Raw genomic sequence first — 27685 nt, 5'->3', positions numbered from 1 at the left:
TGAACCACTAAAGCTCACTCTGCTTTTGGAAAAATGAGGTGTCTACTGTTCACCACCAGGGCGGGCACACACCGCGCTCTGTGATAGGGGCACTAGAAACAGTGTCTCATTTTCTTCCCTCTAGAATTCTGGTGGCTCATAAGGGAGCGCAGTGCGGTGGGTAGGACTGAGTCAGCCTGCGAGCTAGCCCTTGATCATCATTGCTGAGCACCCCCCAGCTGCCACACATGTTCAGAACTCTTGCCTCTTTTAAATGTGGCCAAAAGATGAGCAAGATGTCGTGGGTGAGAGAGGGGAATATAAGTCATAGAGCTGAAAAAAAAATCAAATTAGGAATTTCATCAAAACACCCATGCCACTTAGCACGCAGTGCAAGGCAGGCCAGAAATACAGATACCGCTACAGTGTTCACTTTGTTCTTTGGTCCAGAATCCAGCTGGATTTCTGGAACCCTTTTCTGTTGGCTTTCTGTCGTACAGAAATCTTCCTTCTGGGTTCTGCTCAAAACACAAACTCCAGTACTTAATGAAAACTTTGGGTGATGTCATTTGGCATTCTGTCCTAATCCTCCTTCCTTCCCAACCACCAATTACTTATTTTTAAAAACTTTTTATCAGCAATATATTGTAGGGGAAATTTCCCAAGTGAATCATGTGTGCATATTGGCGGCCAGGAAGATGACTAGGCAACCCACATTCAAACATCATTTACTTTAAAAATTATATATATTTAAAATGCTTTAGAAAAACTGAGCTAAAGCTCATTAAACTCAAGATTTAATATATATTTTGCCCAAGGTGAGTCTATATTTAGTTTAAAAAGTAATCCAATTAAAAGGAATAGTTTAAAAAGTAATCCAATTAAAAGGAATAATGTTACTGATCTTTAGTGTGTATCATAAATTCAGATCCTCTGAGGAGGGACACGCGACAGAATTGATGTGCAATAGATTTATTGGAGGAAAACACCCTGAAGGATAAGGGGGTGGGACAGGAGGAGGTAGAGAGAGGCCTCAGACCACAGTGGGGGGCTGACATGGCAGAAGGGAGACAGGGAAGGAAGGAGGAGAAGGTTGGCAAAGCCACAGACTAGGGGTGGTGCTGGGCCAATGGTGAATCCCAGAGCAGAGCTTGGCCACAGGGGTCCCGCGTTGCGTAAGAACGGCCCAGTACCCTGCGTGCTCGGCCGTTGCCTGGGAGGGAGCAGGCAGCAGGAGCTTGGTCTCAGCATTCACTCCGCAGCAGATGCCCAGGGGTGCGGGTCGGGGGCTGTCCTTCCAGCAGTGAAATCAGAGCAGCACACCCGTAGCGGCCACAGATGGTACATGGAATGTGGCCAAAACCTTATCAGAGCCTGGCAAACGACTCCAGTTCGAGGAACGCTTAGGGAAGGTTTAAAAGTTGGGCGTTGGACAATGAGCCTCGAAGAACTGCCTCGGTTTCCTAATTTGTAAAATATAGATAATAATAGCACCTCATCCTAGCAATGAAGAGTCGATGAAATCATTCCTGCAAAATCCCTAACACTGTACAAAAAGTGGCCAACGAATGGGCCTTCCGACCTTTGTCACTCGTCTCGTTTGTGCTGGGCGGTGTGGCCACTCTAACTGCTCACAAGGGCCGCGTCTTCATTTCTCCATGCCCTGCAGTCTGGGGAAGCTTCTAAGCCACTCAGCCTCAAATACCTCATCTGCCCTCATTGTTGGGGTCTATAAGGCATGTATTCGTTTCCCCCTAATGGGCTGATTTCATAGAGTTCAGTCTCGCTGTTTTTTTTTTCTTTTTCACTGTTATCTGGCTTTATTTCTTTAATCAATTATAAAAATAATGAAGAGAAGCGAAAACCCAAATCACTCGTAAATCTTGCTTTTCCTTCTCCCACCCAATCAGAAAGAACGACTCTCTGTGGAAGTAAAATCGGGATGATTCACTTATGCAAGAATATTTTCAGTCTCCTTCGTGTGCAGTTGTTCTGCACCAAATGCTTTGTGCTGATGCGTGGAAGGGAGAGCAGCCGCCAGATCGCTGCTCTTCTGCAGCTTACATTCTCCGGGGGGACTTACGTGCTAGTGGAAAACAAACGACCTTCATTTTCTTTACTTTAAATTAGATGAGCTTTGGTTATAAAATCACTGTGGTAAAAATTTTGGGAAGAAAAAGAGAAATGCTAGAAAATTTTGATTTTCCCACTAACCCAAGCTCTCTTTCTTCTCCTCTTTTGACTGGGAAGCTTTGAAACAAACTGACTTTCATGTGTATACATCTACAATATGAACATCAGGAATAAAATGTCGCCCCTACTGTGCTATGCATATGAAATGATAAGTTATTGTGATTTATAGTCTTGATTGCTGAAGTTGTTCTTATTATAAAACAAAAGTAACACAAGTAACCTTTCAGAAAATAAATTTTAAAGAATGGTATATTTGCCTTAAAGTGTTTAAAATCCGGGTACCTACACCACCTACGTGTCCCTTATTGTTCCGGGTTCTTTGGGGGGTGCCCTTTGCTCTGTGGCCTCACAAGAGTTACTCAACCTGATTGAGTTTCTTTTTCTTCATCTGTTGAAGGAAAGGGTTGGAATAGATGATCTCGGAAAATTCTGGTGTGCAGTAGGTCTTGCATAGCAGACAGAATCAGAAAGATCAGACTGCATAGCCTTGGACAAATTCCAGAACCCCCTGAAGCCTCTGTTTTCTTTTGTGTAACTAGGGACCCGTTTCTCCTGCCGCGTTGTTATGCCAATCCACTACCTGTAACAGAGAGACCCTCAGACGTAGTAAGTGCTCAGCGAACAGTTTTATCATTTCTTTAGGTGTGAACCGTTGCCGGGTCGGATCTAAATATCCATGTGTGGCGTCTGGCGCCAACAGCACCCGAGGTACAAAACGAGTCTGAGACTCACTTATCCCACTGTCGAAACACCTGAAGTCCGTTGGAAGGAACAGGGGAGATACACACGCCTGCACTTGCAGGTGTGTACGCGTGCATGGGCACGCACACAACTTGTAAATGATGCATCTGGACTATCTTCATAGTAGTGCCTTGCCTGCTTTCCCTTGGAGGACACACGTGATGCCGTGGGAAACAGCAGGCATGCAGAAGCCAAGAGACACGCCATCCGCTCTCAGCTCTGACAGCCCCTGGCTGTTTGGTTGTGATTGGGTCACTTAAATCCTCTAAGCCTTGCGTTCCTCAGCTCTGGAAGTGGGCAGTGACAGCCACCTTTTGTGACTGCTGGGAGGATGGAGTGGAAAAATGAATGCGAAGTGACGAGCCCCGTTTCAGGACAAGGATGTTGGAATCCAGTGTTCATGTGTGGGGAGCAAGTTACACAAGGCTATGTGTGTCTGAAAAAAAGCAGCAGTCGGTGTAGGGCAAAACAGACTAAGAGAACTTTAAAAATCCTCCTGAATCATCTGTTTCAAGTACAGATTCCTATATTTGATCTCAGAATCCCGGAGAATCCTGGTTAAGAAAGTCTGTCATATGGCCGGACCATTCTGGAAGCACTTGAAAGGCGGGCTGAAATGTTTAGGCTTGAGGAAAGGTCTTAGGGCCACTGTGAAATCAGTGAATGCAGAACAGCTGTCACATGATCAAATGATGCTTCCAGAAGACCCACTAGCAACGGGATGTCTGTTGGCTTAAGTGCTACCATGTGACAGTATTTTAAAGAAGCATTCTTTTTTGAATGTGCTCTTCAAAGGACGGGAACACTCTCTGTGCAAGTTGAGACTGGTGTGTTTCAGGGGCTGTGCTTGGGTCCTCATTCTCAGCAATATAGATGCCCAAACGGGATCCTTCAGTTTCAAATTGGGTTTTCTGTTGTTATCATGAATGAGGCTGGACAGTTTGTAGACTGAGCGGGGAACAGCCAGATGGCCGGTGCATTGAAGATCAGAAGTTTCTGGTTTTGAGATTTGAATGGGAATCCTGCTGTCTGGGTGTTTCCTGATTAGCCTCACACCTGAGTAGGTTCTTCTGGCTGGATATTTAAGAATCCAGTAAACACCTTTCAGTCTGCTGAGGTGGGACTTGCACTTGACAGTCCTCTCTGGTCTCCTTTGAAGTGAGCTGTGCAAGTTACATTCTAGTCTCTGAGATCTCCTTCCCGGGCGTATTTCCGATGTGGAATCATTGATCCTGTGCCTTCTATCTGAGAGCTTATCTATCACCCAGGACCTGTCGGACTGCTCCTAGGTGCCTCTCATCCTCTGCTTGTAGACTTTCTACTAGCTGGGAAACATAAGGAGAAAAGGCAGAAGCTGCCCGAGGCCTTCATTTGTCATTGTGGTTTGAGCGTGGAAACCACGCTGGGTGCTGGAACACATGACATGTGAGATCCAGACTTGGCTCAAAGAATGGGTTCAACGGAGATACTGTTGATGAATGGTCCAAGCTGCAAATCTCATCTAGAGAGAAAGCAAGTCTGGTGGCAGAGAGAGAAGCTCACACTATTATTAAAAGGTGTGTTTCTGACCCTTGAAATCATCACAGCAGGGGAAAACTTGGCTCTCAGAACCATCTCCACCACTTTCTAACTGCACCACCCTGAACAAGGGACTTTAGCTCTCGGTATCTCCATTTTTCCCTGTGTAAACAAGGATCACCATCCTTACCGCTTTTGGCCACTTTCAGTGAGAGGAGGTCTATGAAGCACCTGCATATACAATGTCTCTATGGGTATACAAGACGTTTGCACAACGCAGGAGACGTATTTGTGAATGTTGATTCCTTTCTTCCCTCCTTCTGCATGTTTTAAAGGTAAAAACAAACACAGGACTTGGAACAGAATGAATATAAAAAAGAGCTCCTAGACTGGAATCCAAGAGATGGTCTACAGACACCCTAAAATTATTTGCAAAATATTTTGTTTGTGTTTATTTTTCTGGGATGAGAGTCCAGATCTGTCAAGTGAGTTGAGTTTCAAAGCGGTCTATAAACACCACCCCTCCCCCACCAGATTTAAGAACAACTGCAACGATGAGCTCCAAGGTTGAAGCTTAGCAGACTGATGTGATGGTGGTGGCGTTGACCTTTGATAGCATTGGGCCAATTGCTCTCCTAATCTGAGGCAGGACTGTGAATGCCAGGATTATTGTAAGGCGGAACAGTGTTTGAAGTTGGGTGTATTGGACCCCAGCTCTCTGGGCCTCCAGAGGAGGGTTTTAACCAGATTGATCTTGGCCATGATGACATTGACCCATATGGACGGCCGATGTAGGAAGCAGCTTCTGATGCAGGCCACTGCACTGTGGTTGGGATAAGGCTAAAGACCCAGCTCGTGACCTGGGTGCCTGTTTGCCCTATGAGTACCACAGATGGACTTCTCTGGACTTTCTGCCAGAATATTCCTGAGCAGCTCATTCGCTTTTACCTACCAGTGACGGTGGCCTGCATGATCCATCCTTTTCCCTCTTTTTCTCAGCAACTTGAGAATGTTAGGGCAAACACTTCGCTGACCCACAGCCCAGACTGTGCTTTGTGTTTTCTGTAGCAACCCCTTCTCTTCACTCCATTCGGGTCCTGGGCTGCATCTGGGTGTTTATCTTCCCTTCGTTGCATGTTAAAAAATACAGAACTTTTTATATTATCTTGCTGTACTGTTTACTTTCCCGTAAGCCTCCTTCAAGTTCGTTTTGGAACCAGGTATGTGTAAGAAATTCCATGTTCAAGAATGGCACCGGAGACCTGCGAGCCCAACTAACTCTCCTTTTTTGGGGGTAACATCCTGACTCTTACTTTTGTTTTTATCTCCCCTTTAGTCAGTTAAAGAGGACTCAGTCCCCGCAGGTGCAGAGGAGAATGTAAGTGATGCGTTAAATGGCAGAACCATTCCGTGCTCATCTTCTGCATGCTGGACCACGCATGGGGCATTCCAGCTCCGGGGCCCGTGTTCTTGCATGCGCCAATGTCTCCCATCTGCCGTAGACTCTTTCATCCCTTCACGTGATCGGGGGCCAATGGGGAATGACGCTGGGTGAAGATTTGTAACACCTCTTGAATCCATGCAAACTAAAGACAAAATCAGAGCAAGAGTCTTTACCATTTGTTCTCATTTAAAGGCTGAAAGAGTCTACCAAACATAAGAACACACTCACACATCCTTAAGGGGCAATGATGCTGCATGCTGGGCTCCTCCATCTCGACTACTCGTTCACCTCTATTTCCATGGCAACCCAGATTCTCTACTAACTGTGGGTGGCACCCAGGGCAGGTTATGGTGTCAAGCACGAGAGCATCTTGCCGAGCTCCGTGTTGAGACTGTCGGTCTTGGGCAGGAGAGCTGCCTTCTTGGATCTACACCTGACAGGCGTAGGTTGAGCCTCACTGTCCAAACTTTCAAGACCGTGTGTTCACATCGGAAGGGGATGGCTTGGTAGAGGCACGTCAAAAACAGTTTTCCAACACATCTTGCAGGGAGATGAATCAGTTGTCCTCCTGAGTCAGCAGTTCTGGTTCTGAAAGAAGTGTAGTCTTTTTGGAAAATTTTGTGAGCGGGGACAAGTGAGTTCATAGCTCCTTAAGAAAGAAAATGATCGTGATCATTTTGCCAAAGTAAAATATGTTTGGCTCTTTCTAGGTGTCTCTTGTTTGCTAGCCTTGGACAGGGCTTGTGTTTTCATTTTTATTTAATTGCTGGCCTTGAACCGATGTTGAGTATCCAAGTACATTCCAGAAGTGTTGCCTGTGATGTGGAATGAAAATCAGAATGGCTATGTTATAATTCTTGTTAAGAGAAAGATCTTCCAGATCTGCTTTTTTGTTGTTGTAAGTGTTTTCTTTCCCTCCCCCCTCCCTGCCCCCTCACCCACCCTCCCACTCACCCACCTGCCTTTCCTTCTTCCTTCCTTTCTCTCCTTCCTCTCTTTCCTCGCCTTCCTCTCCTTCTCTCCTTCTTGCCTTCCTTCCTTCCCCCTCCCCCTCTCTTTTGACTCAAACTCAATAGCTCAGCAAAGCTCAGGTCTTTCATAATTCCCGAAAATTCTCATGAATTTACCAGCTCTTTTCTACAGAGTCAAAGCCTATTTCAGCAACCAGTAAGCAGCAACTCTGAGTCTTTTTCCTGTGAACTTTAAATTTAAAAGCTTCTGGTGAAGTCTGAAGCATCAGGTAGCTTGGAGGTTCTGGATTTTCTGAAGAGAAACTTGTTCTTGGATGTTTGTGGGCAGTTGCCTGTCTGAGGAACACCTCGCAGCTCGCACGCTAGCATGCAGAGGTCACCTTTGACAGACAAAGAGCAAGTATCTCCTTTTCTAATGTGACGTTCAGAACAGAAACATAAATGTGAACCAGAGTTATAATTACTGATGCCAAAAGAGAACAAAAAGCTGATAAAGATACCAAAGAAAGCAGAGTATTTTCTCAAGTATTTCTCAAAGTATTTTCTCAATAAAGAAGCGTTCTCGAGATGGCTTTAAAGTACTTAGCCCTATAAGTAACCTTTCTGTTTGGAAGCTCCAACATTTCATTGTCTAGGAGCCTGTTTGTTGGAGGGCATGAGGCTAAAAGTACTGATTCTGGGCCCATCATCCCCAGGCTGTGCCACTTCTGGGACCTCAGTTTACTCCTCTCTTAAATGGCCACAATAATATTACCTACCCCTTAGGGTTCTCGTGAGAATTAAATGAACAAGGCATGTAATGTGTATACTTCAGTGCCTGAAACATGAAGAATTCATTCAGGGCACAGCACACGGCAGCTCACATGCCAATTCCAGCCCATTGTCCATGTCCCCATGGCCCACGAGCTAAAAATGGTTTTTACATTTTGAATGATGAAAAAAATTTAAAGAAGAATGATATTGCAGGGCATATAAAAATTACACAAATTTGGGACACCTGGGGTGGCTCAGCTAAGTGTCCTGACTCTTAATATCAACTGAGGTCATGGTCTCAGGGTAGTGAGACGGAGCCCCACATCGGGCTCGATGCAGGGCATGGAGTCTGCTTAGGATTCTCTCTCCCTCACCTTCTACCCCTCCCCACCCCTTCCATGCTCATGCACTCTCACTCTTTCAAAATAAATAAATAAGTCAGTAAATAAATAAATAAAATAAGAATATCTGTTTTAAAAAAAACACACAAATGTTACATTTCAGTGTTTATGAATGAAGTTTTATTAGAACACAGCCATACTCATTCATTTGCATATCACCTATGGCTGCTTTTCTGCCTCAGTGGCAGAGTAGAGTAGTGGGGACAGGGCCCTTGGCAGGAAGTCTGCCATCCCTGTGGTCACTGTTAAGGCACAGGAGTTGTAACAAGATGATTAAGTGCTTCCCAGCGATCACTGATTTTATACATACACACACACATATATATATAATTATATATTATATATATAATATTGTGAAATTACACATCTGTCAGCTGACTCAGTGCCCACATGGAGTCAAGGTATGTGTCAAATAATTAGCTTAATTTCCTCCTCCTCCCAAATAAGAGAGATGGCATTAATTAATAAAACAATGCATAGTACTCTAAACCGCCAAGCAGGACCATTAAGTGTTAGTAATCATATTATAAGAGTCCTTTAACTAGCTCCTCTGGCTAAAATATGGTTGGGTTTCTTTATTTTTTAATTTCTCTACCATCAGTTTCTATAACCTATCTATCATCCAATGCAAAGCAAAAGACAGAGTGACTTTCACATTTCTCAAAGTTTTTCATGAAGAGAAAAGCAAGGCTTTGGAGACCCACAGAAGTTTAGTGCTTTTTCTAGCATGTGCTTCTGGTGCTATCAGAAATAAGACCTACTACAACAACTACTGAATCATTCTGCTGAAATTTTGGCCATTGCTTAATTAAGTTAATGTTCTAACGCATGGAGGGAAAAATCTTTCCTTACCAATGACCTACACGTTGAAGGAAAAGGTACTTCTGTTCTTTACCTGAGTAAGTAACCTCACAGTTGCCAGTGAAAGGAAACTCAGCCCAACCTAGATTTGTTTTAATTTATTGGCACTCCTCACTGGGAAGTAGCATTGCTTTCAAATCAGTCTTGATGTAGGACTTCCTTGTGACTCAGCCTTCCTGGCCTGGCTACATTTCTTCTCACACCCCACCACACAGTCCAGAGTCAGGTTGAGACTGGGCCAGTGGAAACTCTGCCGGCCTGGAGTCAGTTCTCTTTCCCAGACTTACATGGGTTCCCAGGCTCTACGAGTCATCTCTTATCGGGCTGTGTTGTGGTAACATCCAGGTCCCATGCTGCATTGGCTTTCAACAGCAAAGATCCTTCTTTTCCTCACTCACGCTACATGGCAGCCATAGGCTGGCTCTGGTTGATCCAAGTGGCTCCTTCCTGCTGAGATCTAGACTGAGAAAAACATCCCCTTCAACAAGGACATGCAATTGTTGTGACAAGAGAGAGGAGAGGGCTGGGGTGAACCATGAGATGGCTCAGAGAGCTTCCACTCAGTCCCGCTTTACGGCGTGTCTGCTCATGTTACATTCACCAAACCAAGTCACCCAGCAGTGGGCCCAGATGTATCATCCCTTTATAGGAAGCCAGAGTGAAAAATTGGGAAAGTAATACATTCTGCAGCAAACTCCCATCCCCAAACTCCATATGGCCAAGGAGCTTGACCATGTGGATTCACTTAGATCTGCTCAAGCAACTTTTTCCTGTCACGTGGGCTTAAGGTTAAAGAGGTGGTTCCCCCAACACACAACTGGGGGTCCATAAAGAGAATGAGGGAGAATAGTGACTAGATTGAAAAATAAAATCTTTCCCAGGTCTTTGTAATCAAATAATCATGTTCTAAATCAAATCAGACAGCGTCTTTAAAAGATTCCAAAGTGAAAACTGTTAATATCAACATTGTGTGTTATGGGAGCAGTGTAGGTGGAGGAAATCTATTTTCCTATAAATTGGTTTTCAGAACTCACAGTTCCAGTGAAAACTGTATAATCCAAATTCCAAGAGTAAATATGGTACAATATTTGAGGCAAAAGAAAGTGAAAACTTTTGCTCTAATGTATTGTCTGTGTTAAACATACTAGCCATCTTCACTCAATGTATAATATCCCCTCCTGAAATCAAGCCAGGGGGATTTGATTCTAAAGGATAGCACAAATCTGATTTTCGTTATATCCATCATACCCAAAATTAAAATGTGCAGATATAGTTCTATATTCTAAATAGGAAGTGACTTTTTCCAAAAGCCTAGCCTGGAAGGATGTCAGAAAACTATCCAAATAAAAATCAAATTCTATGTCTGTATATACAAATCAGCTCCTAACTCAGCTCAAATACTTCTGGATTTCCACACTGGAAATCAGTGGATTTTCCTTGGCTGCTGAAAGCCAATTTCTTGGCCTGACTTCAAAGTTAATGGGTGTCTCTAGAAGTCCCCCCAACACCAGGCTTTTTTCTTTTCTTTTTTTTTTTTTTTCCTACTGAAATAGTTGTGTTTTGAAGAATGGACTCTGGCTAGGATTTATGAGTTGACACCACTCAGATTTTTAAAGGACCAGCAAGAAAACCATTGACAATCAAAAAATTGATTGATGAAGTTACTGCCACACAGTCTGATCATTTTATTATGTAATTTTCCCTCCAGGCTCTTGCATATAAAAAAAGACAGAAAAAAGCTCTTGCTGCTTCAAAGACAGAATAATTCTGAACCTAGATTCAATGAGTCAGACTCTGGCCATTTACCTACCTAAGGGCTATTTTCGGTTTCTCCACCCTTCTCTCCTTGATCTTAGGCAAGGTTGGCAACTACCACACCCCCCAAAGTATCTGACCATGATTAGTCTAAAGTAAATATCCCATTTTTTTCAACAATAATTTGGGAGTAAGGATGTGACCACTTCTGGCCTGTGAGATGTATGCTGAGGTAGGAAATCAAAATACAGAATTTCATTTGAAACAAACCTTTTGCTATGGCCAACCTCCCTTTTTTAAGACATTAGGTTGAGGATGTGATGCCTGGAATCGTGGCAGCTATTTTATATCCATGAGGTAACAAATAAAAGGATGAAAGCCCATCATTCCCAGAGCCAAAGGATAGAAGGAGCCCAGGTTCTTAAGGACATTGTGGAGCCATTGAACCAATCCTAAAACTTCCTACTCGCAAACTTGTTGTTCTGTATCATTACTAGTAAAGTCACTATTAAGTATTCAGTTACTGGTACACAACTCCGTCCTCCCTGAAATGGCTACTTACCTGTGCTGACTTTGGCCAAGTCATTCAATCATTCAGATTTTTCGTCTCTAGAATAGGGATAATGTTAATTACTCTGAACTCTTTAATAATTCAGTAACTATTCCCTGAGATAACATATTAAAAATACCTTGCATGAGGTCAGACATAGCAAGAGGTAGTTATTAATAGAATCTCTAAAAAGTGGGCATGCTCATGTCAGGTGATTCCTCATAATTCAGGCCCATGGGAAAAAAACAGCTCTCATAATAGCACAATTAACAACACTAGTATTAACTGAGTCATTGTTATGGGTCAGACACTGTTCTAAGAACTTTATGTGCGCTGCCTGATTTAATTCTGCAAACAACTTCTGATGTGTACACTGTCTGGATGGAGAATTGAGAACACCCACATACAGAGATGTTGAGTAGAGACCTTGGTCTAGAGCCTCCGTAAGGACTGGAGTGGAGACACAGGGCCAGGCAGGCTAGAGCTGCAGGCTGCTCTCATGAACTCTATGTCAGATTTGCCTGCATTTCAGGCTGACCCCTGGATTCTGGGGGCAGAAACCTTTTTTCAGAAATGCAACTGAACTGAATCAGGCCCACATGTGGGAATCCATGACCGTGTATGACCACCAGTCCCCAGTATGTCACCTAGCTTCAGTCTCAGCCTGGTTTCCCAAGATGGGCTGGGTCAGAGCCTGGCAGCCCACAGCAGGAGAAGCCCTCCCACAAACACCTGTGGTCCAGTGTTTTTCTTCTTTAGATGGGACAACTCCACTTGTCCACTGTAGCCGCTACCTACTCCTTTGGGTCTTCTGGTCAGTCTCTGCTGATCTTACATGCCTTCTTCACCGCCTTTGGACTTTTGAGTGAATGACTCGCCAACCTAGGTCTTTATCGTCAAAGGGAAGATGCTAGAAGTCCTGTCAATAGGTTATAAAATGGAAGGTGGGGAGAGACGGCTGTGATTTAGTTGCCATATTTCGATGTGATCCCTTACATTGATTTGTTAATGGGCACCTTCCTGCTTTGCTTGACAATACAGAAATCAAGGGTCCTTCTCGATTTTGATCACTGGGATCATGTGCAAGCCAATGGCATATTCTGCATGAAGGAAAGGAAAATAATTTCTCCACAGGCCTACAGGTGTTTCTGGAAATACCTAAGCTCCCTTCCCCCACTCCCTGTTGGCAAGAACGAGATGCAGAGGAAGCTGGGGGGTCTGGCACCAGCAAAGACAAATGCAAAGATGCCTTTGGCTCTAGAGTGCCTTCATCTGAGCAGAGGATGACAAACCTATCATCCAAAGAGCTGGTAGTAAATGTTTCAGATTTAACAGGCCACACGTTGTCTCTGTTGCCTGTCTTTCATCTTTTAAAAACATTTTGCAGCCCTTTAAAAAAATGCAAAATCCATTCTTTGCTCGGGGTTGTGCTAAAACAGAGTCTGGGACAGATTTGGTTGTCTTTTGCCAGCCCTTGTCTGAGGAAACAAATTTTGGAGCCTTCTCCAGGCCAATTAAATCTGTTGCAGAAATCAGTGCAAAGCAGGAACCAGTCCAGATGTGACTGGGGCACAGCACAAATGGAGGGAGGCAATGCAAAAGAACAGAATTTGAAATCAGAGTGCAGGTGAATTGGACCCTTCCATCCAAACCCCCCATTACTGGCCATCCCTTCTCCCTGACAGACCTTTAGAGGGTTCTAAGCTCACCAGGTATGTTGCTGGGGGCCGTCAGGAACTTCGCCATGGTTTTCTTGCCAAGTGCCTTTTCCTCTGAACTTCAATTAAGAAACAAAGGCAAATGACTGGCCCTGGGGTGGGGTGGGAAGTAAGTCAAGGAGGAGGTCCCGTCTGTGAAATTCAGCGTAGACTTCACACTATCTTTTCCACAAAGAGGACAGGTCTTCCCAGTTGTGGGGGATCTTAGGGCATGCAGCGGAAGGTGTCGTTGTCACTGACTCTAAGGCTGGACCTTTAAGGAAATAACGACTCCTGATTTTTATACAGGCCTAGGGTAAGTCACCTTGATGGCAGGCCAAAGAGGCGGGGCTCCTGGAACGGAAATGGGAGGAGCCTGCTGTCCCTCGGAAGGACTTCTTATTTCAGCCTTGTACCTTATGGAGCACGATTTTTGCTACTTCCAAGTCAGCATATTTGGCATTTTTTTTTTTTTAGAAATTGGCTGTTTGAAAGCACACTTTGCATTCTTCTCAAAGATGTGCCTGTGTAGAAATGATCATTGGGTCACACCTGTAGCACATGGACACGGGGGCCACCAGGACTCCCCCTACTTTATAAAGCCTGTTTTGGGGAACGTGTGTGTTTTTCTTTTCACTGTCTTATTACCTGGCAAAATAATCCAGGTGGTGTGTGAATCACCAGTAGAGGTTGTAAAGTCCGAGGAAGTAGACTCAACCTTACAAACAGTGGATCTCAACGAAGGAGGAGATGCCACCCCCGAACCCATAGAAGTAAGACTCAAAAGAGAAGAACGCAAACCACCAAGAACCCTCCTGATGACGTTTCTCAGACAAATGGTAAGCCCCCTGCTCCCAGCAGGGAAAGCTGGAATCCCCAGATCAGCTTCTGAGAGTGAAGGACCTGTGTCAGGTGGGGTGAGACCTAACTATAGGGGGTAGAGGGATGCACGGGTCATCAGTCCTGTGCAGGAAGATTATTCCCTTTCCTCCTCCTGACTCATTCACAGTGCAAGTCTCAACTTATTGCTAATGCTCCTTAATTTTTCCTTAACTCCTGCTAACTCCCTTTTTAACAAGGAAAGAGCTGATCTTAGGTCCTGAGCTTTGGCACACAGCAGCATCCACGCAGAAGTTAATATTGCTCGCTTTCAATTTAATTTATTTTTAAAGTTTCCTTCTGTGTATGGCAAATGATATTGTTTTTCTCATTATGGTAATGACATGCAGTTTCCTTTGAGAATACATTTATTTACATAAAGAACATAAGGCATTGTTTAAAGGACTAGGTAAGAAATAGGCCAAGTTATATATATTGATGTTGGAACAATTCTGGAAGTGATGTGTGAGTGACACAAACTTGGACAAAGCCAATCTAAAAATAATTCCAATTATAAAGTGACAACATAATTTTCTAATTGTGGACGTGTATAACTCAGTTGGTGAATTTGCCATGCTTTTAGCTTGCATAAAATGGAAAGAATGTGGGCAGATGTTTTTTGGTGTCTCTGAAGTGTCATGTACATTAAATAACAAAGCATCCAAGAACTTAAGTAATATAATGCAACAAAACCCAATGTAGTTGGAAGACAAAAAGCAAAAGCCCGTGCAAAAGGTCATCGGTTTAATTCTCTTTTAATGAAAAACAAGAATTTCATTATAGTGCACCATTATTTTCAGGAGTATTTGGGAATTTAATCCTTTGAGAAAGCAGCCCTCTGGTTTCACAGGCTCTGCCCAGTAAGGAATCCTTTCTAGTCCACCACACAACATAACATAAAACCCTTGCCAGTGGGAGCTGAGGCATATAAGAAATGACTCTCTTAGACACTGTCAACAGGAATCATTTTCTTTTGTCATTGGACTCTTGGGGAGTAGGAAGTGTAGAGTCAGTAGTGAGCAGCCTGCATGGCTGGGGCCCCATCTATGTTCCTGGTCATTAACTCTGCCATTCGGCACCGAAAATGGGGATCAAGATCTGAGATTTTTCAACCAATTTTTACACAATGTCAGGAAAGAAAAGAACATTTGGCCTCTTTCTGGCAACCCAACTACATTACAAATGGCATCCCCAAATAGCTCATCTTGACAGTGAGAGTGATCCAACTTCCCCATTTCCGGGTGGAGCTGAGAGTACCACCCCCTTCCCCAGCAACCTAGCAAATAGTACGACTTTCTCTTCCAAATAACCAACCTGAGACTTCTTCACTTAAAGACAAGAGAATGCAAGAGCCTCCAAATAAAGCACGAATGAAGTCTAAACCACCCACTGCATCCTTTCAATTCAAATCCTTGAATTCTAATGAGGTCCCAGATTACTTCAGTTCACCTCCAGAGCTATCCTTTAGAGGCTTCTGGGGGATATTTTCTAGCAATAGAAATGGGTTCCTCTGAACAGTTAGGGGAATGAGTTGGAAACAAAAGAGTCCTTTATAATTGAATCTCCATAGGATAGGGATGGAGGTGCAAGGAACCATTCTCTGGAGCAATCCTCAGTGCGTTCGTAGCATCAGGTCTACAATGGCCATCATTCTAATTATGTACCATCCATAGAAAGGGTTGTGCCTGGGAGCTTGACCATGATTGCCCTCTATTAATGTTCAAACTCTAAAGCTCCCATGATTTAGAGGATTTTCCCTAAAAATTCCAGATACCGTCGTGATTCTTGTCTTGCAGTCTGTTTTGTTTTCTTTATAACAATATATTACCATTGTGAATAGTTCAAATACACAGAAAACATGGGTCTTCCATTTCATCACTGATCCCACGACTCCATGTTGTCACACCCAGCTCACTTGTTTATGTCACTGGTCCTATCCCTGTGGGTATTTGGTAGTGCATCCCTGATACAGCCCACCCCATTCTTTATAACAACCATGGAATCACATCCTCTGGATTTATCATACTGGGATTGATGGAAACTGGATTTGTTTCCAACTCGTTGCACTTCATTTGGTCATTTTTTCAACAAATGATTACTGAATACCCGTTGTATTCCATACATTGGGATATAACAATAAGTAGATGTGGCCCTGTCTTCACAGAAAATAAAACCCAATGAGGAAAACATGTTTACTTTTAACTCTAGGCCATATGCAGTGAGCACACACCATGGGTCCCAAGCACATGATCTCAGGTCCTTCATTCACGAACCTGACGAACACTCTTGCACACCTACCTTTACGCACGTGTGCTAATATTCCCACAGTGTGCAATCCTGGAGTTGGCTGCAGCATTTGTCTTCAGGAAACACTTTGAGTTCACATATCATGACTTCCAAAAGAATTTAAAGTCTGGATTTATGCGGGAGAAGATCAAACCAAACCAAATCCTCCTCTCAGGGCTTGAAACTTGAGACAACATCCGACTCATCACTGTGCTTTTCCTTTTTTATTTTTTGAGCCAAATAAGTGAATGTTCCAAATTGATTTTAGATATTGTTAGCAAAATATAGTTCTTTTCAAAATAATCAATTTAATAGAAAAGGAAACTCAACTGCAAATGCATTAACCTTGTTTTGTGATCAATGTCTCCATTCATCATCATTGATTTCCCTCCTCTTCACCTTGGTCTCTCTTAAATTTCTCTCAGAAAATATATTTTGCTGTCCCATGGCAATATGACTCACAGTTGCATATTTAAAAAAAATAATAAATGCATTGCCCAATTTATTTCCAAAGAGATCTTTTTCTTTCCACAAATTAACCTCTCATAAAAAATAGAAGTGGAAAGACTGTCATTTTGCAAATAATCTCCTTTCAGGAAAAATAAGTGTATTTCAGGAAAAAATAGAGTCCCTACATCCTCATATGGCATCGGACACACATAGATCTACCACTTCACAAAAATGCTATAGGCTTCTATAGATCTTCAAAATAATTGCTAAGGCATCTGTCATGCCCTAAATAGAAAAAGATTCTTATATGTATTAATTCAAGTGTATGTCAAGAAATTGGATATTTGAAGTGCTAGTGTATTTTTATCAAGTGAGTAGGTGGAGAACTCTATTCATGTGCCCACAAACCAGGTAGGCAGATGAAACCGTACGGTGGTAGATAGAAATACAGATATAGGTTTATAATTTGTCAATATTAATAACACCCTGTACTTAAAAAGTGCTTTCCTCCTCCGAACCATTGTTGCCTACTGTTTCATTTAATCCTCCTCCTGTCTCTTTCCTTAGACCATTCATTTTGTAAGAAGCTTTTTGTTGGAATAATGTTCTCAGGTACAGAGAAGGACTGTGAGCTTTAATATTGGGCAAATATAAGATCCGAATGAGGATAGAGCCAGGAAATCACAGTCTTCCGTTGCTTACCTTCAATCTATAAATCTAATAAAACCGATTGATATGTGCCATCTGGAGGAAAAAGGAGGATGGTTTATTATGGTGATCGTAAAAGAAAAAAACAAGAACAGGGATCTTCTAGCTCAAGTTCTCGATCTCCTGTTCTGCCCCGAGTCCTGACTATGAACGCAGAGTTGCTCTTCAGAAGGTTTCTGAAAATCACATTTCTTTGGGCAATTCCTGTCTCCAGAGCAATTTGCTTTCCTTTCTACCCTGGCAGGGGATTCTGTGGTCACTTGGCACTCTCAGTTAATAATTACAGTAATGATGATAATAGCTACTGTTTATGTATCATGTGCCAGTGGCCTGGCCAGCACCGTGCTAGCCTAGTGCATGCCTTAGCTCATTTATTAGCCTAAAAACCCCAACAACACATCCCTGCCCCCACCGTGCAGAGAGGGCATGAAGACTCAGGGTACTGAAGTGACCCGCTCAGGGTCACAGAGCTCGTAAATGGCAGCACCATCACTCAGACTCCGGTGCGTTTTGCTGTTAAAGCTCACGCCTGTACTTAGACGTGACTGTGCCTTTCTGGGCTCCCAGCAGCTGGTTTTCCTTGAGGGTACGTGGAGGTAGAACAGCCCAAACTCCATTTTTGTGATTCTCCTGGTAGTGTTTCCGGTGCTCAGCTGAAGTCCCTGAAATTACAACGAGGCAAGAGAGAGGAGAATTAATACATGACTTACGTAAAGCTGGGAGGGATGTTTTCTGAATTGTCACTAAAATGAGATTTGCCTTGATTGTGTTGTTTTGTCTGATGGTCCAGTTCTGTTTCAGTTGGGCATCTTGGTAAAACAGGAAGGTTGGACCCATAGCCTTGGTTGATTCTGGAAATTTCTAGCAGGTCCATTTCCTTGGATTTGTGTAACAGTGAGGCTGACCTAGTAAACAACCCTGCACTTTCTTTTTCTAAATGTTCTCAAGCAAGGCTGGCCCATGTAGAACAACGCAGAAGACCCAGAGGAAGAAAAAGAGATAATTGAAAGTATCTTCCCAGTTCTTCTTTTAAATCGCAACTTCGGTTGGATTAGATCTCCGCCAAAAATACCCTTGCACTCCTTTCAAAGGAATGCGAATGCCCACCCAACATTTCCACTAGAACTTTGAATATCTAAGTGATACACGTTGGAGAGGGTTCAAATGCTCCTCAGAGTATCAAGCTATCGGAATACATGACACAATAAAAGAAATAAAAATGGCTTTAGAAACACGCAAAGCTTAGATGTCACAACCGGATTCCAACCCAGCACTGCCAGGCTGGATGCCCTGAGATGCTTCACCTTTTGCTCTCCTGAATAAAAATAAGCCCCTGGAAGTAAGTTGCTCAGTATTGAACTAGAAAACCTCTGAAATTCCTTCCTTGTAGCCTTCAGATTATTCTTTAGGGTATTAGGTAGTCCCTGAAAAAAAAAAATCTGGGTTTCTTTAAACAGGAACTTGATTTTTGACAGCTGGAGAAAATGAGCTTCTGTGGTTTTGGTCCTTTGAATACAAAGCCCAACATGAACTGTTTGACTTGGTCTCTGAAAGAGGACTCCGCAAAGACGAGAGAGTGATGGAAAGAAAACAAAGAGAGGAAGGGAGGGAGGGACTTTATAAGAGCCTTAGTCTAAACTCAGCTCGCAGTTATCTTTGCACACATACAGCTTTTTGTACCTCAAAATGAGTAACAGAGGAAAATCCTAGAAAAGCTTGAGATAGTCTCTTTTTTAAAGAAGAAGAAGTTGAACTTCTTTGCATTGATCTCCCTGGTAGCCGGAGGGGCTGTTTTCAGGAAACTAACCTAGATCACCACTGCCAAGAAAGCCTCTGATTCAATCCAAATTCTTCTCCAAGGGCTCGAAAAGACAGGGAGGGGAAGAAAACAGACTGCAACCTTAAACGGGCAGAGGACCTAATGGATATCAAATTGAAACCACTAAAGGGAAGTTTAAAATCTCTCTCTCTCTTGGACAGGAAGGTGGCCCCAGGGGCCATGCATGCCCCTTGATCTCCATTCAGGTTTAGCTTGAAAAACCATTTTGTATGTTTGTTTGGCTGGTTTTGCCCCTCAGCACTACCCAGAGGCCAGCTAGTGAGGAGGAGATGATAAACAATGACCAAATGTGTGGGAATTAAACCCGAGGCAACATTATTGCTAAGAACTGGACAATTAATTACCAAATTTCTCAGGTACTTTATCAAGCATTGGGCACAGAGCATTATTGAATTGACAGTTGAGACAGCAGACCCCAGCATTGGTCTGCCTTTGTCTATGCCGATTAGCTTGAAAAAGTGATGCTTAAACTCAAGTGTGCTTCAGAATCACCTGGAGGGCTTGTTGCTCAGCCCCGCTCCCCAGCCGCCCCTGGGAGTTTCTGATTCAGTGGATCTGGCGTGGTTCTCAAGAAATGGTATTTCTAACAAACTCCCAAGTGATGCTGAGGCTATGGCCCTGGGATCACAATTTGAGAACGCTTTGCTGAGCGTATGCTTTCAGGAGCCAAAGCTGTGAATTCAACCCATCCAGCCCTATCACTGATGCCATGGGCCACAGCAGTCACTAAAAAGGAAAAAAATAGGATATTCAACAAACCCCACCTCTCTGTGAGGAGAAAAAAAAATACAAGGAAACATCCACCACCTTAAATGTTACCAATGGAAGTCTACCAATGGTTTAACTATTCCTTCATTCAACACGTCCCACCACCTCCTGGTTCCAACATTGGCATTTTGGTCACCATTTCTTTATCCCAGGATTACCTAATCCCAGGGTTTAAGAGTTCCATTGTTGCTGTTATTTGGGGAAGCCAACACTTGACTATAATCGGACTCTGGTTACAAACCACATGGAAATTGTGTATCTCATGAGTAATATGTTTCTAGCTGGTCTTCCATTTGTCTCGACCCTGAATCTCAATCATGAATGACTGAGGTCATCCATTTCAGAATTCCCTGTGCGTTCTCCATGTTGCTGTGCTCATGGTAGCTGAAAGGCCATTGTCTGTTTGTTATTTTAGTCAGTGAAAGGGGATGGAGGGATCACCCACTCAGAAGAAGTAAATGGGAAGGACTCCAGCTATCAAGTAAGTGACCTGTGAGATCCGTTCGGTGGTGGATTGAGCTTGCATATTCTCACTTCTTTCCAGCTTAGTTGCCAATGCAATTCTCAGCCACAGACAATCATTTACCATCTCTGGGTTAAGCACCTGCTGTATGCTAGGCACTATCTTGGACTCTGCAGATATATGCATGAACAAGCTTGAGTTTCTTGGCTTTTTCATATTTAACAAATGTTTTTCCCTCTTCTCCACCTGGCAAATCCCTTCCTATCCTTCAGATCTTGGGCTAAATGTCACCTCCTCCAACAGAAGTTCTACTTCTGTCCATCATCAGTGCATCTTGTTCTTTGTGGAATTGATCACACATTGTAACAAGTCATTTGTCTATTAATTATGCTTCCTTTACCCCATTCCTTTCCGTGTCTGGGGCATCTGTGGAGCAAGGGAGGAGGCTCTTTGATTTTTCTATCACATTGCATAGTGCCTGGCAGACAGTCGGAGCTCTTTCTTGAAAAAAAAAAAAAAGGAGGGGGATGAAAGATATGGGATCCCATGGGTTTTTTTTTCCATTATTTTCTCCATTCTAAAGAAACCTAGCTATGACATTGTTATAACGACACAAATCTTTTTTTTAGTGGGATCGTCTCATGCTCAACACCCTATTTTATAACCTGCGTGCTTTCTTAACTTAGAAATATAGCTTCACAAAAGTGTCCTCGAATATTCTTCTACTGATGTTTGCGATACAGAGAACCGGTTAAGAACATGAGTTGCAGGCTCAGACCACCTGTGTTCGAACCCTGGCTCCGCTCCTTTTTATCTGTGTGATTAAAAACAGCTGACCAAATCTCTCTATGCCTCAGTTTCCTCATCTCTACAATGGAGCTAGGAAAAGTACTGCTTCGTGGCATTGTCCTACTTTATATGTCAACACATGTAAAGCCCCTGGAACAGTCCTAGTACCGCAGACCCAGTATATGTTAGTTGCTATGGAAGCCACACGGGCTGCCGTACAAACGACCAGAGACTCAATGGTTTAACAACAGAAATTTATTTTCTCACAGTTTTCTAAGGATGCTAGCGTGGTTCCTGACAAGGAGAGCTCTCTTCCTGGCTTTCCGACAGCTGCTTTCTGTTATGTCTTCCCATGGCGGCTCTTATAAGGACACTAATCCTATTGGATGAGGATCCCAACCTATGACCTCAATTAACCGTAATTACTTTCTTACTCTAAATACTTTCAGACTGCGGGTTGGGGCTTCAACATAGGAAGCCATAGAGGTGGCTATTAGTTTGCTACTATTACTGTTATGCTACTGATAGGAAATTACCACACTAGTGTATTGTTCAAAGCACACAAATGGACAGCAATGACTATAAATAATTTATTATATTTCTATTTCTATAATAATTGAATTAGACCATATATTTCAACAGGGAATATGTTGCTTTTTGCTACATTCAAATTATTTTTGTTTTTCTTTTTCAACTTCTGACTATGCTCGCCCCCCAACCCATTCTCTCGACCACTTCTGAACCCAAAATCCTGAAGTTCACTACCTTGGAAATAAGATAAATTTACTTTATTCAGTACAAAACATCCAAATATCATCGTACATTTTGTCTGGGATCTGAATGTGAAACAGGGATGCCAGTCACCTTAGCGATTCTGAAATGGAAGTGAAGTCAGTGAAAATCTGATTGAGCTAGAAATTTCATTCCATTTACACTTACTGAGGAGTGTTCTGAGAATCCATTAGAGAGCCCTGGATCCAGACTTGAGATGGGTGTGTAATCTTGGAGATATGATAAATGTTTAGTTTCATTTTGGGGGTGGGAAGAGACAGTCTCTGTTCCTTTCCAATTCGCCCTCTCAGGGTTATAAAAATCTTGGTTGATGATTCCAGGAGAAGAAGCCTCGGGCACCTCCTGGTCTAAGGTATGCTTCCAAGGTCTGAATCAAACAGGATGTTCCCATGACCTTGTCCTCCAGCTTTCTGCCAGCATCACTGGGTTCTAGGGGAGGATACACTCAGATGATTTGGATGAGAATAATTTTTGTTATAAATTCTGAGACAGAGTCAAATCCCAAGCAAATATTTTAAAATCATCTACATTTCATGATAAAGCAATCATCACACAGTTTTAGATTCTTAGCTTACTCTGAATATAAGGAACCAGCCATCTGTTATTCTCAGAAGTTAGTTTCTAAGCCATTAAGAAGAACATTTAAGCCTAATAGCATGGCATAACCCTGTGGTAAATGGAGCTGATCCATTGAAAGCTCTCCTCCTGGAAAAAAAAAAAAAAAAAAATCAATGTCCTGTGAAAGCTATTGATGTGTGGGCACTTCTCCCTCCCCACCTCATAGTGATTTGCTGAGGAAAATAGTGTAGAAACATCTGGAAGGCGAGTTGCTGGCCATTCATTCAGCCCATTTTGGTGGAGACTTACTATGTGTCAGATGAGGTGCTGGGAATGAAGCCACGGAAGACAGAAGAGTTTTGTTCTCCGGAGCTCCCCCTCCAGCAGAGGGAGGCGGGCGGAACACTCTCAAGTGAGCCAAGAAATCCCCAAGATTAAGGCAAACATAAAGAAAACACAGCAGTGTTTTGTCAGAGAGGAGTCAGGCTTCTTTAGACCGTCTAACCAGGGACTGAGTCTCCAAGGAGGCAACATCGGAGCTGAGACTTGAAAGAAAAAAGCAGCAATCCTGTCAAGCCCTGTGAGCACACTGAGAAGTTAACAGTGAATGTGAAGCCCCTGTTTTTGAGAATAAGCTTGTTCGTGGAAGAAGGGGAGGCCATGTGTCTAGAGCAGAAGGAACAGAGTGGAAAGGGATAAAAGATAAGGTTGGAGAGGAACAGGGACACTCGATTTAACAAGTATCACCTGAGCCCTTCGTCTGTACTTGGCTCTCAGCTCCACACAGAAAGAATCTGTCAGAAAGATTCGCTGTGGACAATGTTGGGGCAGGATGACCAACTCTTCCCAGTTTGCCTGAGACTTTGTGGTTTTAAAGTTAAGTTGCATGTCGTGGAACCCCCTCTCTCCCAGACCCAACAAGAAGACAGGTCCCCCGATGTTTGGTCTTTCCCATGGGCCAGACTCCATGTGATACAGGCTTTCTGTGATTGGCTACTTTTATCCTCAGACCACCATGAGGTACGATGTCTTTGTTGCGTCCACACAGATGAGGAAGCTGAGAGAGCAAATGACTTATTCCAGATCATACAGCAAGGATGTGATGGAACCAGAGCCACGCCCTGCTCTTTTGACCACAAACAAAAAGCCCTTAACAAATAACTGGATCTTACCATCTTCTATGTAAAAAAGAACAGTCAACAGGATGTTCAAATGGCCTGTGGTCTTTCTGAAGAGCGTAATGGTGGGGGTTTCTGTCTCACTGTACAGGGATATCTACTCTCCGCTCTCTGTAGCATTTGGGCTTCTGTATCTTACTTCACATTTGCTACAACTTTGGCAGCCGGGGTCTGATGGAAATATTCATCGGGCGGTGACAGGACAGCTTCTTGGGGTGACTTGGTTTCGGATGTTTCCTTTCTCCAAGGAATTCTGCCCTCAGGAGACTCTTGGGACTGGGGAATCTTCTGTCTTCTTGCTTATTTCTAAGGGTTATATTGATACTGATGAGAAATGATAGTTCTTTGCGTATTGTTTTCTCCATCAGACTGCAACTTTATCTGAGGAACTTTTTCACTCAGGAACAATCTATCACTTTTACAAATCAGAAGTTATAAACATATATTTGGTGGGTCAAATGTGGCCCATGGGGCTACTGGTGTTGTGGCTGTTTTCATGTTTCTATGTGAAAAATAGAAGACTGGACAGCACTGGGGTTGTAATCCTACACAGGGTCTTGGCTGGCTCTGAGCAGCTGTTACCCCTTTGGACAGGGCAGGTGACAGTTCACCACAATTCTCCCCGCCACTCCAGTTTTCTCCCCAACATCAAAGCCAGAATTGCTTGAACTGGTGTTTTTCTTACACTAGGGACATATGTCTTACATTGCTTTCCCGACTGGGAAATAAGTCTCTGTGATTATTTTTACCCCTGGCCTTGGTCATGTTTTTATTTAATCTGTCTGGCCCCTACCATAATTTCAGTTCAAGTAAATTATGGATGAAAGGCTTTTACGGATTTTGTTATCTGTAATTTACCTAGAATTTTCTAGAATTTTGGATTGTATAGCTTCATCCTTCCAAACTGTAGGAACCAGGTAGGATTGCAAAAATCTCTCTTCAGCGTGAAAGATGTACATTCAAAACTTAAAACACTTATGTTCTCTCACCACTGTTTTATAGACAAAAGAAGAGTTTCACACCAGAATCTAAGGTAGACATAACCATGAAAAAAAGACTAAGCATCCCCAGGAAAAGAATCACACGTGGTTGTTAAGCGGGAGAAACCCTCTCGAAGCTGGCTTAAGCACAAAAGGACTTCAGGAACAGCTAGATCCAGGGGCATATGTGAGGCTATCAGCATCTGGGTTCTTTCTCCCTCTCTCTCTCTTCATCTCTCAGCTCTGCTTTTCTCTCTAATATCTTCCTTTTCAAGCAGGTTTTTCTTGAAAATGGTGCTGGCTCTGGAAGCTCCAGGCTTTTATCTTCATGGTTTGGAATCCACTGGAGAGTGGACAGATCTCTCTCGGGTGGTTTAGCAAGGTTCTGGCATTAGCTCAGTTTTTATCTGCGTCCAGCCAGCCTGAACCGATCACAGCAGCCCGATCACAGCAGCCCGATCACGTGCACAACTCTGACCCGCCAGGTCTGAGTCCTGTGCCTTTGTCCAGGGGCGGAATTAATTTGTCTGAACCCACGGTGAATAAAGGAGAGAAAAGTGTAATTCTCCAAGGAAAACCCAAGTTCTAGTCCCAGAAGAAGGAGAGAAGAATGTTGAGTAGGAAAACATAAATAAATTAATTATTAGATAAACATATAAATGTCTCCTACTGGGACCTTGAACCATCGTAAATATTTGCACCTTTTTCTTATTTTTTTTTTCATTCCATCCAAGACTCATGAAGGTAGACCCCATCCAACATTTGAACGCCTCCGTTCTGACATACTTAGTCCCCTGCTATCGAGCGTGGTCTTCCAGCCCCTAAACACACATTTTGTTTGACTTTGCCGCAGACCTCGGACTCACCGGGGAAGGCTGTCACACCCCCGGAGCCGGAGCCGGAGCCGGAGCCGGCGGGAGCAGGCCAGAAGGGCAAAGAGGGTTCCTCCAAGGACAAGAAGGTGGCGGCTGAGGGGAACAAGCAGAAGAGCCACAAGCAGGAAGCCAAAGAACCGGCCCAGTGTGCGGAACCGGCCGCGGGCGAGGCGAACTCGCTGCAGAATGGGGACAAGCCCCACAAGAGGCAGGAGAAGCGGCGACAGTCCCTCGGGGGCTTCTTTAAGGGCCTGGTAGGTGGATTGTTGGTCTCTTCTTTCTGGGCTCTTGGGCCAGGAATGTGGTTCCCGCCTTCAAGGTGGGACTGGCCTGGACCTTGGTCAAGGAAATACTGATGGAGCTCGGGCTGTCTGGCAGGGCCTGGGCTAGGCTCAGAGAGCAGCGTGGGCAGAGAACTCGCCACTGGTGGGGGGAGGGGGGCACTCAGGAGCGGATGGCTGGGGGCAGGGATACTGAGTGGACCAAGAGCGGGGAGGCAGAAGGCAGGTGTGAGGGAGCCCCCGGGGGGGTTGAAAGGAGTATCGGGGGGAAGCTTCTCTGCAGAGATCACGTCCAGGGTGAGGCCTCAAATGAGCCTGTGGAGGAGGAGGCAAGGGGAGGCCTGAAGGCCCAGTGTGTCCCAGCAGTGGAGAGACAGCACAGAAGTGAAATCATCCAGTGGGAAGAGAGCACAGGAGGACAGAGGCAAGGTAGCAAGAACAGGTGAAGACAGGGAACATCCGTGTTTGTCTGTGGCCAAAGGGAGCCTTGAAGTGTTTAAATCAGGAAGCTGCTCTGACCGTGACCTTGGGTGGTGGGTATACAGAGGTTACTAAAAATTAGCTCCTGCCTTCCAGAGAGGCCTGGTCCAGGGTGAGGGGAGCCCAGACATTCAACAGTTAATTAACCTCCGGGTTATGTGTGTGTGCGCGTGTGTGTGTGTGTGTGTGTGTGTGGTTCTTCTCTGTCTCCTCCCCTGGACTGGTAGCTTTGGGAGAGCAGCGACCAACCATAGTGTCATGAGCAGACGTGCTGTCCTCCCCAGTGCGGGGGCTGGAGCATAACTGACAGCAAAGCAGGGTCTGTTGAATGAAGGAAGGAGTGGATGGAATGAAATACGGCACTAGAAACTGTCTTCTTATATTTGGGATAATATCGATCCTAGCAAATGAGGAGAGTCTGAAGGTCATTAATCAAAACTTAAGCAAGGAGGTCAAGTCTCCACTAGGAGAAACAGGTCAAGTCATACCTAGGCCCCGGGGGAGGTGGCTTGACCCGTCTCGCAGGACAAGGAAATCACAGGGACAGTCGCCACGGGACTGGGGTTAGCTGGGGTTAGCTGCAGGCTGTGATGGAGTTGCGGCAGGAACACGAAGCAAGCGACCGTAAAGCAATTGATCGCTTCCTGAGTGTCCCAGTCGCTGAACACCTGTAGGTATTAGTGACTCTGATGGATGGAGGCGGGGGAGTACGATGGTTCCCCTGGGCCCAAGGCTGGTCTCCAGACAGCATCTATGGGAACCTGTTAGAAATGCAGACTCTCGGGGTCCGTGTTTATGTTATGGATGGACGGCATCGTAGTCCATCTGGTCTGCGTGTCTGAGTACGGGTATGGAACCTCAGGGTAAGACAGTGCTTGAAGTCATGGTTTGAGGCTGTTTGGAAATGGGAAGCACTGGGACAGAGCCCCTCTCCCACTCCCACGGCTCTAGGTTTTAAGCCCTCTCCGGGTTTTAAGAGATGATGAGGACCGGAGACCGACCATCAAGGCAGTGAGGGGGAAGAGGGAGCCTAAAAGACCGATCATGTTTTGAGTGGTTTAGTTGGAAAATTTGTCCCCATTCTCTGCTCTAATTCCTTGGAGAGGAGTGTAAATCCTTTTCTAGACAGTTCCAAACTGACTGTGCATTTTTTTTTTTTTGCCCAAAGTTCTGGTCCAACCATTCCCTGCCAAGCCACAGTGTCTGGGGTGGTGTACCGCGTGGGGAGGGTGCTGTTCTGGAAAGATGCTGAGCTCATGGGCCCAGTGAGTTCCCCACTTTCATGGTGGTTTTTTGTTGTTTTCTGGGTTTTATTTTATTTGTTTTATTTAATTTTTTGGTCAGAGGCTCATGGAATGTTCTCTGTATATCTCTTTACCCACGAAATCCCTGGAGAAAACAGGATGGCTCTCATCCAGTAGTTCTGAACCCATGATTTTCTATGCAGGAGACACTCGGCAATGTCCAGAGACCATTCTGATGGTCACTACGGGGA

At 44.1% G+C, this 27685-nt stretch overlaps 1 protein-coding gene across 11 annotated transcripts in view; it reads left to right on the top strand.

Moving 5' to 3' along the window:
• The window catches only part of BCAS1 (brain enriched myelin associated protein 1), a 92580-nt gene that overhangs the window by 61851 nt on the left and 3044 nt on the right, over nucleotides 1-27685 (top strand). For 3 of the 11 annotated variants that reach the window (XM_047746328.1, XM_047746323.1, XM_047746325.1), the window contains 4 exons: nucleotides 5768-5809; nucleotides 13529-13702; nucleotides 20210-20275; nucleotides 25408-25683. In XM_047746328.1, the coding sequence (XP_047602284.1) occupies nucleotides 5768-5809; nucleotides 13529-13702; nucleotides 20210-20275; nucleotides 25408-25683 (558 nt within the window). The remainder of the gene's footprint in view (nucleotides 1-5767; nucleotides 5810-13528; nucleotides 13703-20209; nucleotides 20276-25407; nucleotides 25684-27685) is intronic. The other 8 variants (XM_047746324.1, XM_047746329.1, XM_047746331.1 and 5 more) reach the window with 5 other exon arrangements.

The sequence above is a fragment of the Lutra lutra genome, chromosome 9 (genome assembly GCF_902655055.1).
Source record: "Lutra lutra chromosome 9, mLutLut1.2, whole genome shotgun sequence".
NCBI lineage: Eukaryota > Metazoa > Chordata > Mammalia > Carnivora > Mustelidae > Lutra > Lutra lutra.
The sequence above is the reverse complement of the archived record's forward strand: the minus strand, read 5'-3'. Positions and strand labels throughout refer to the sequence as shown.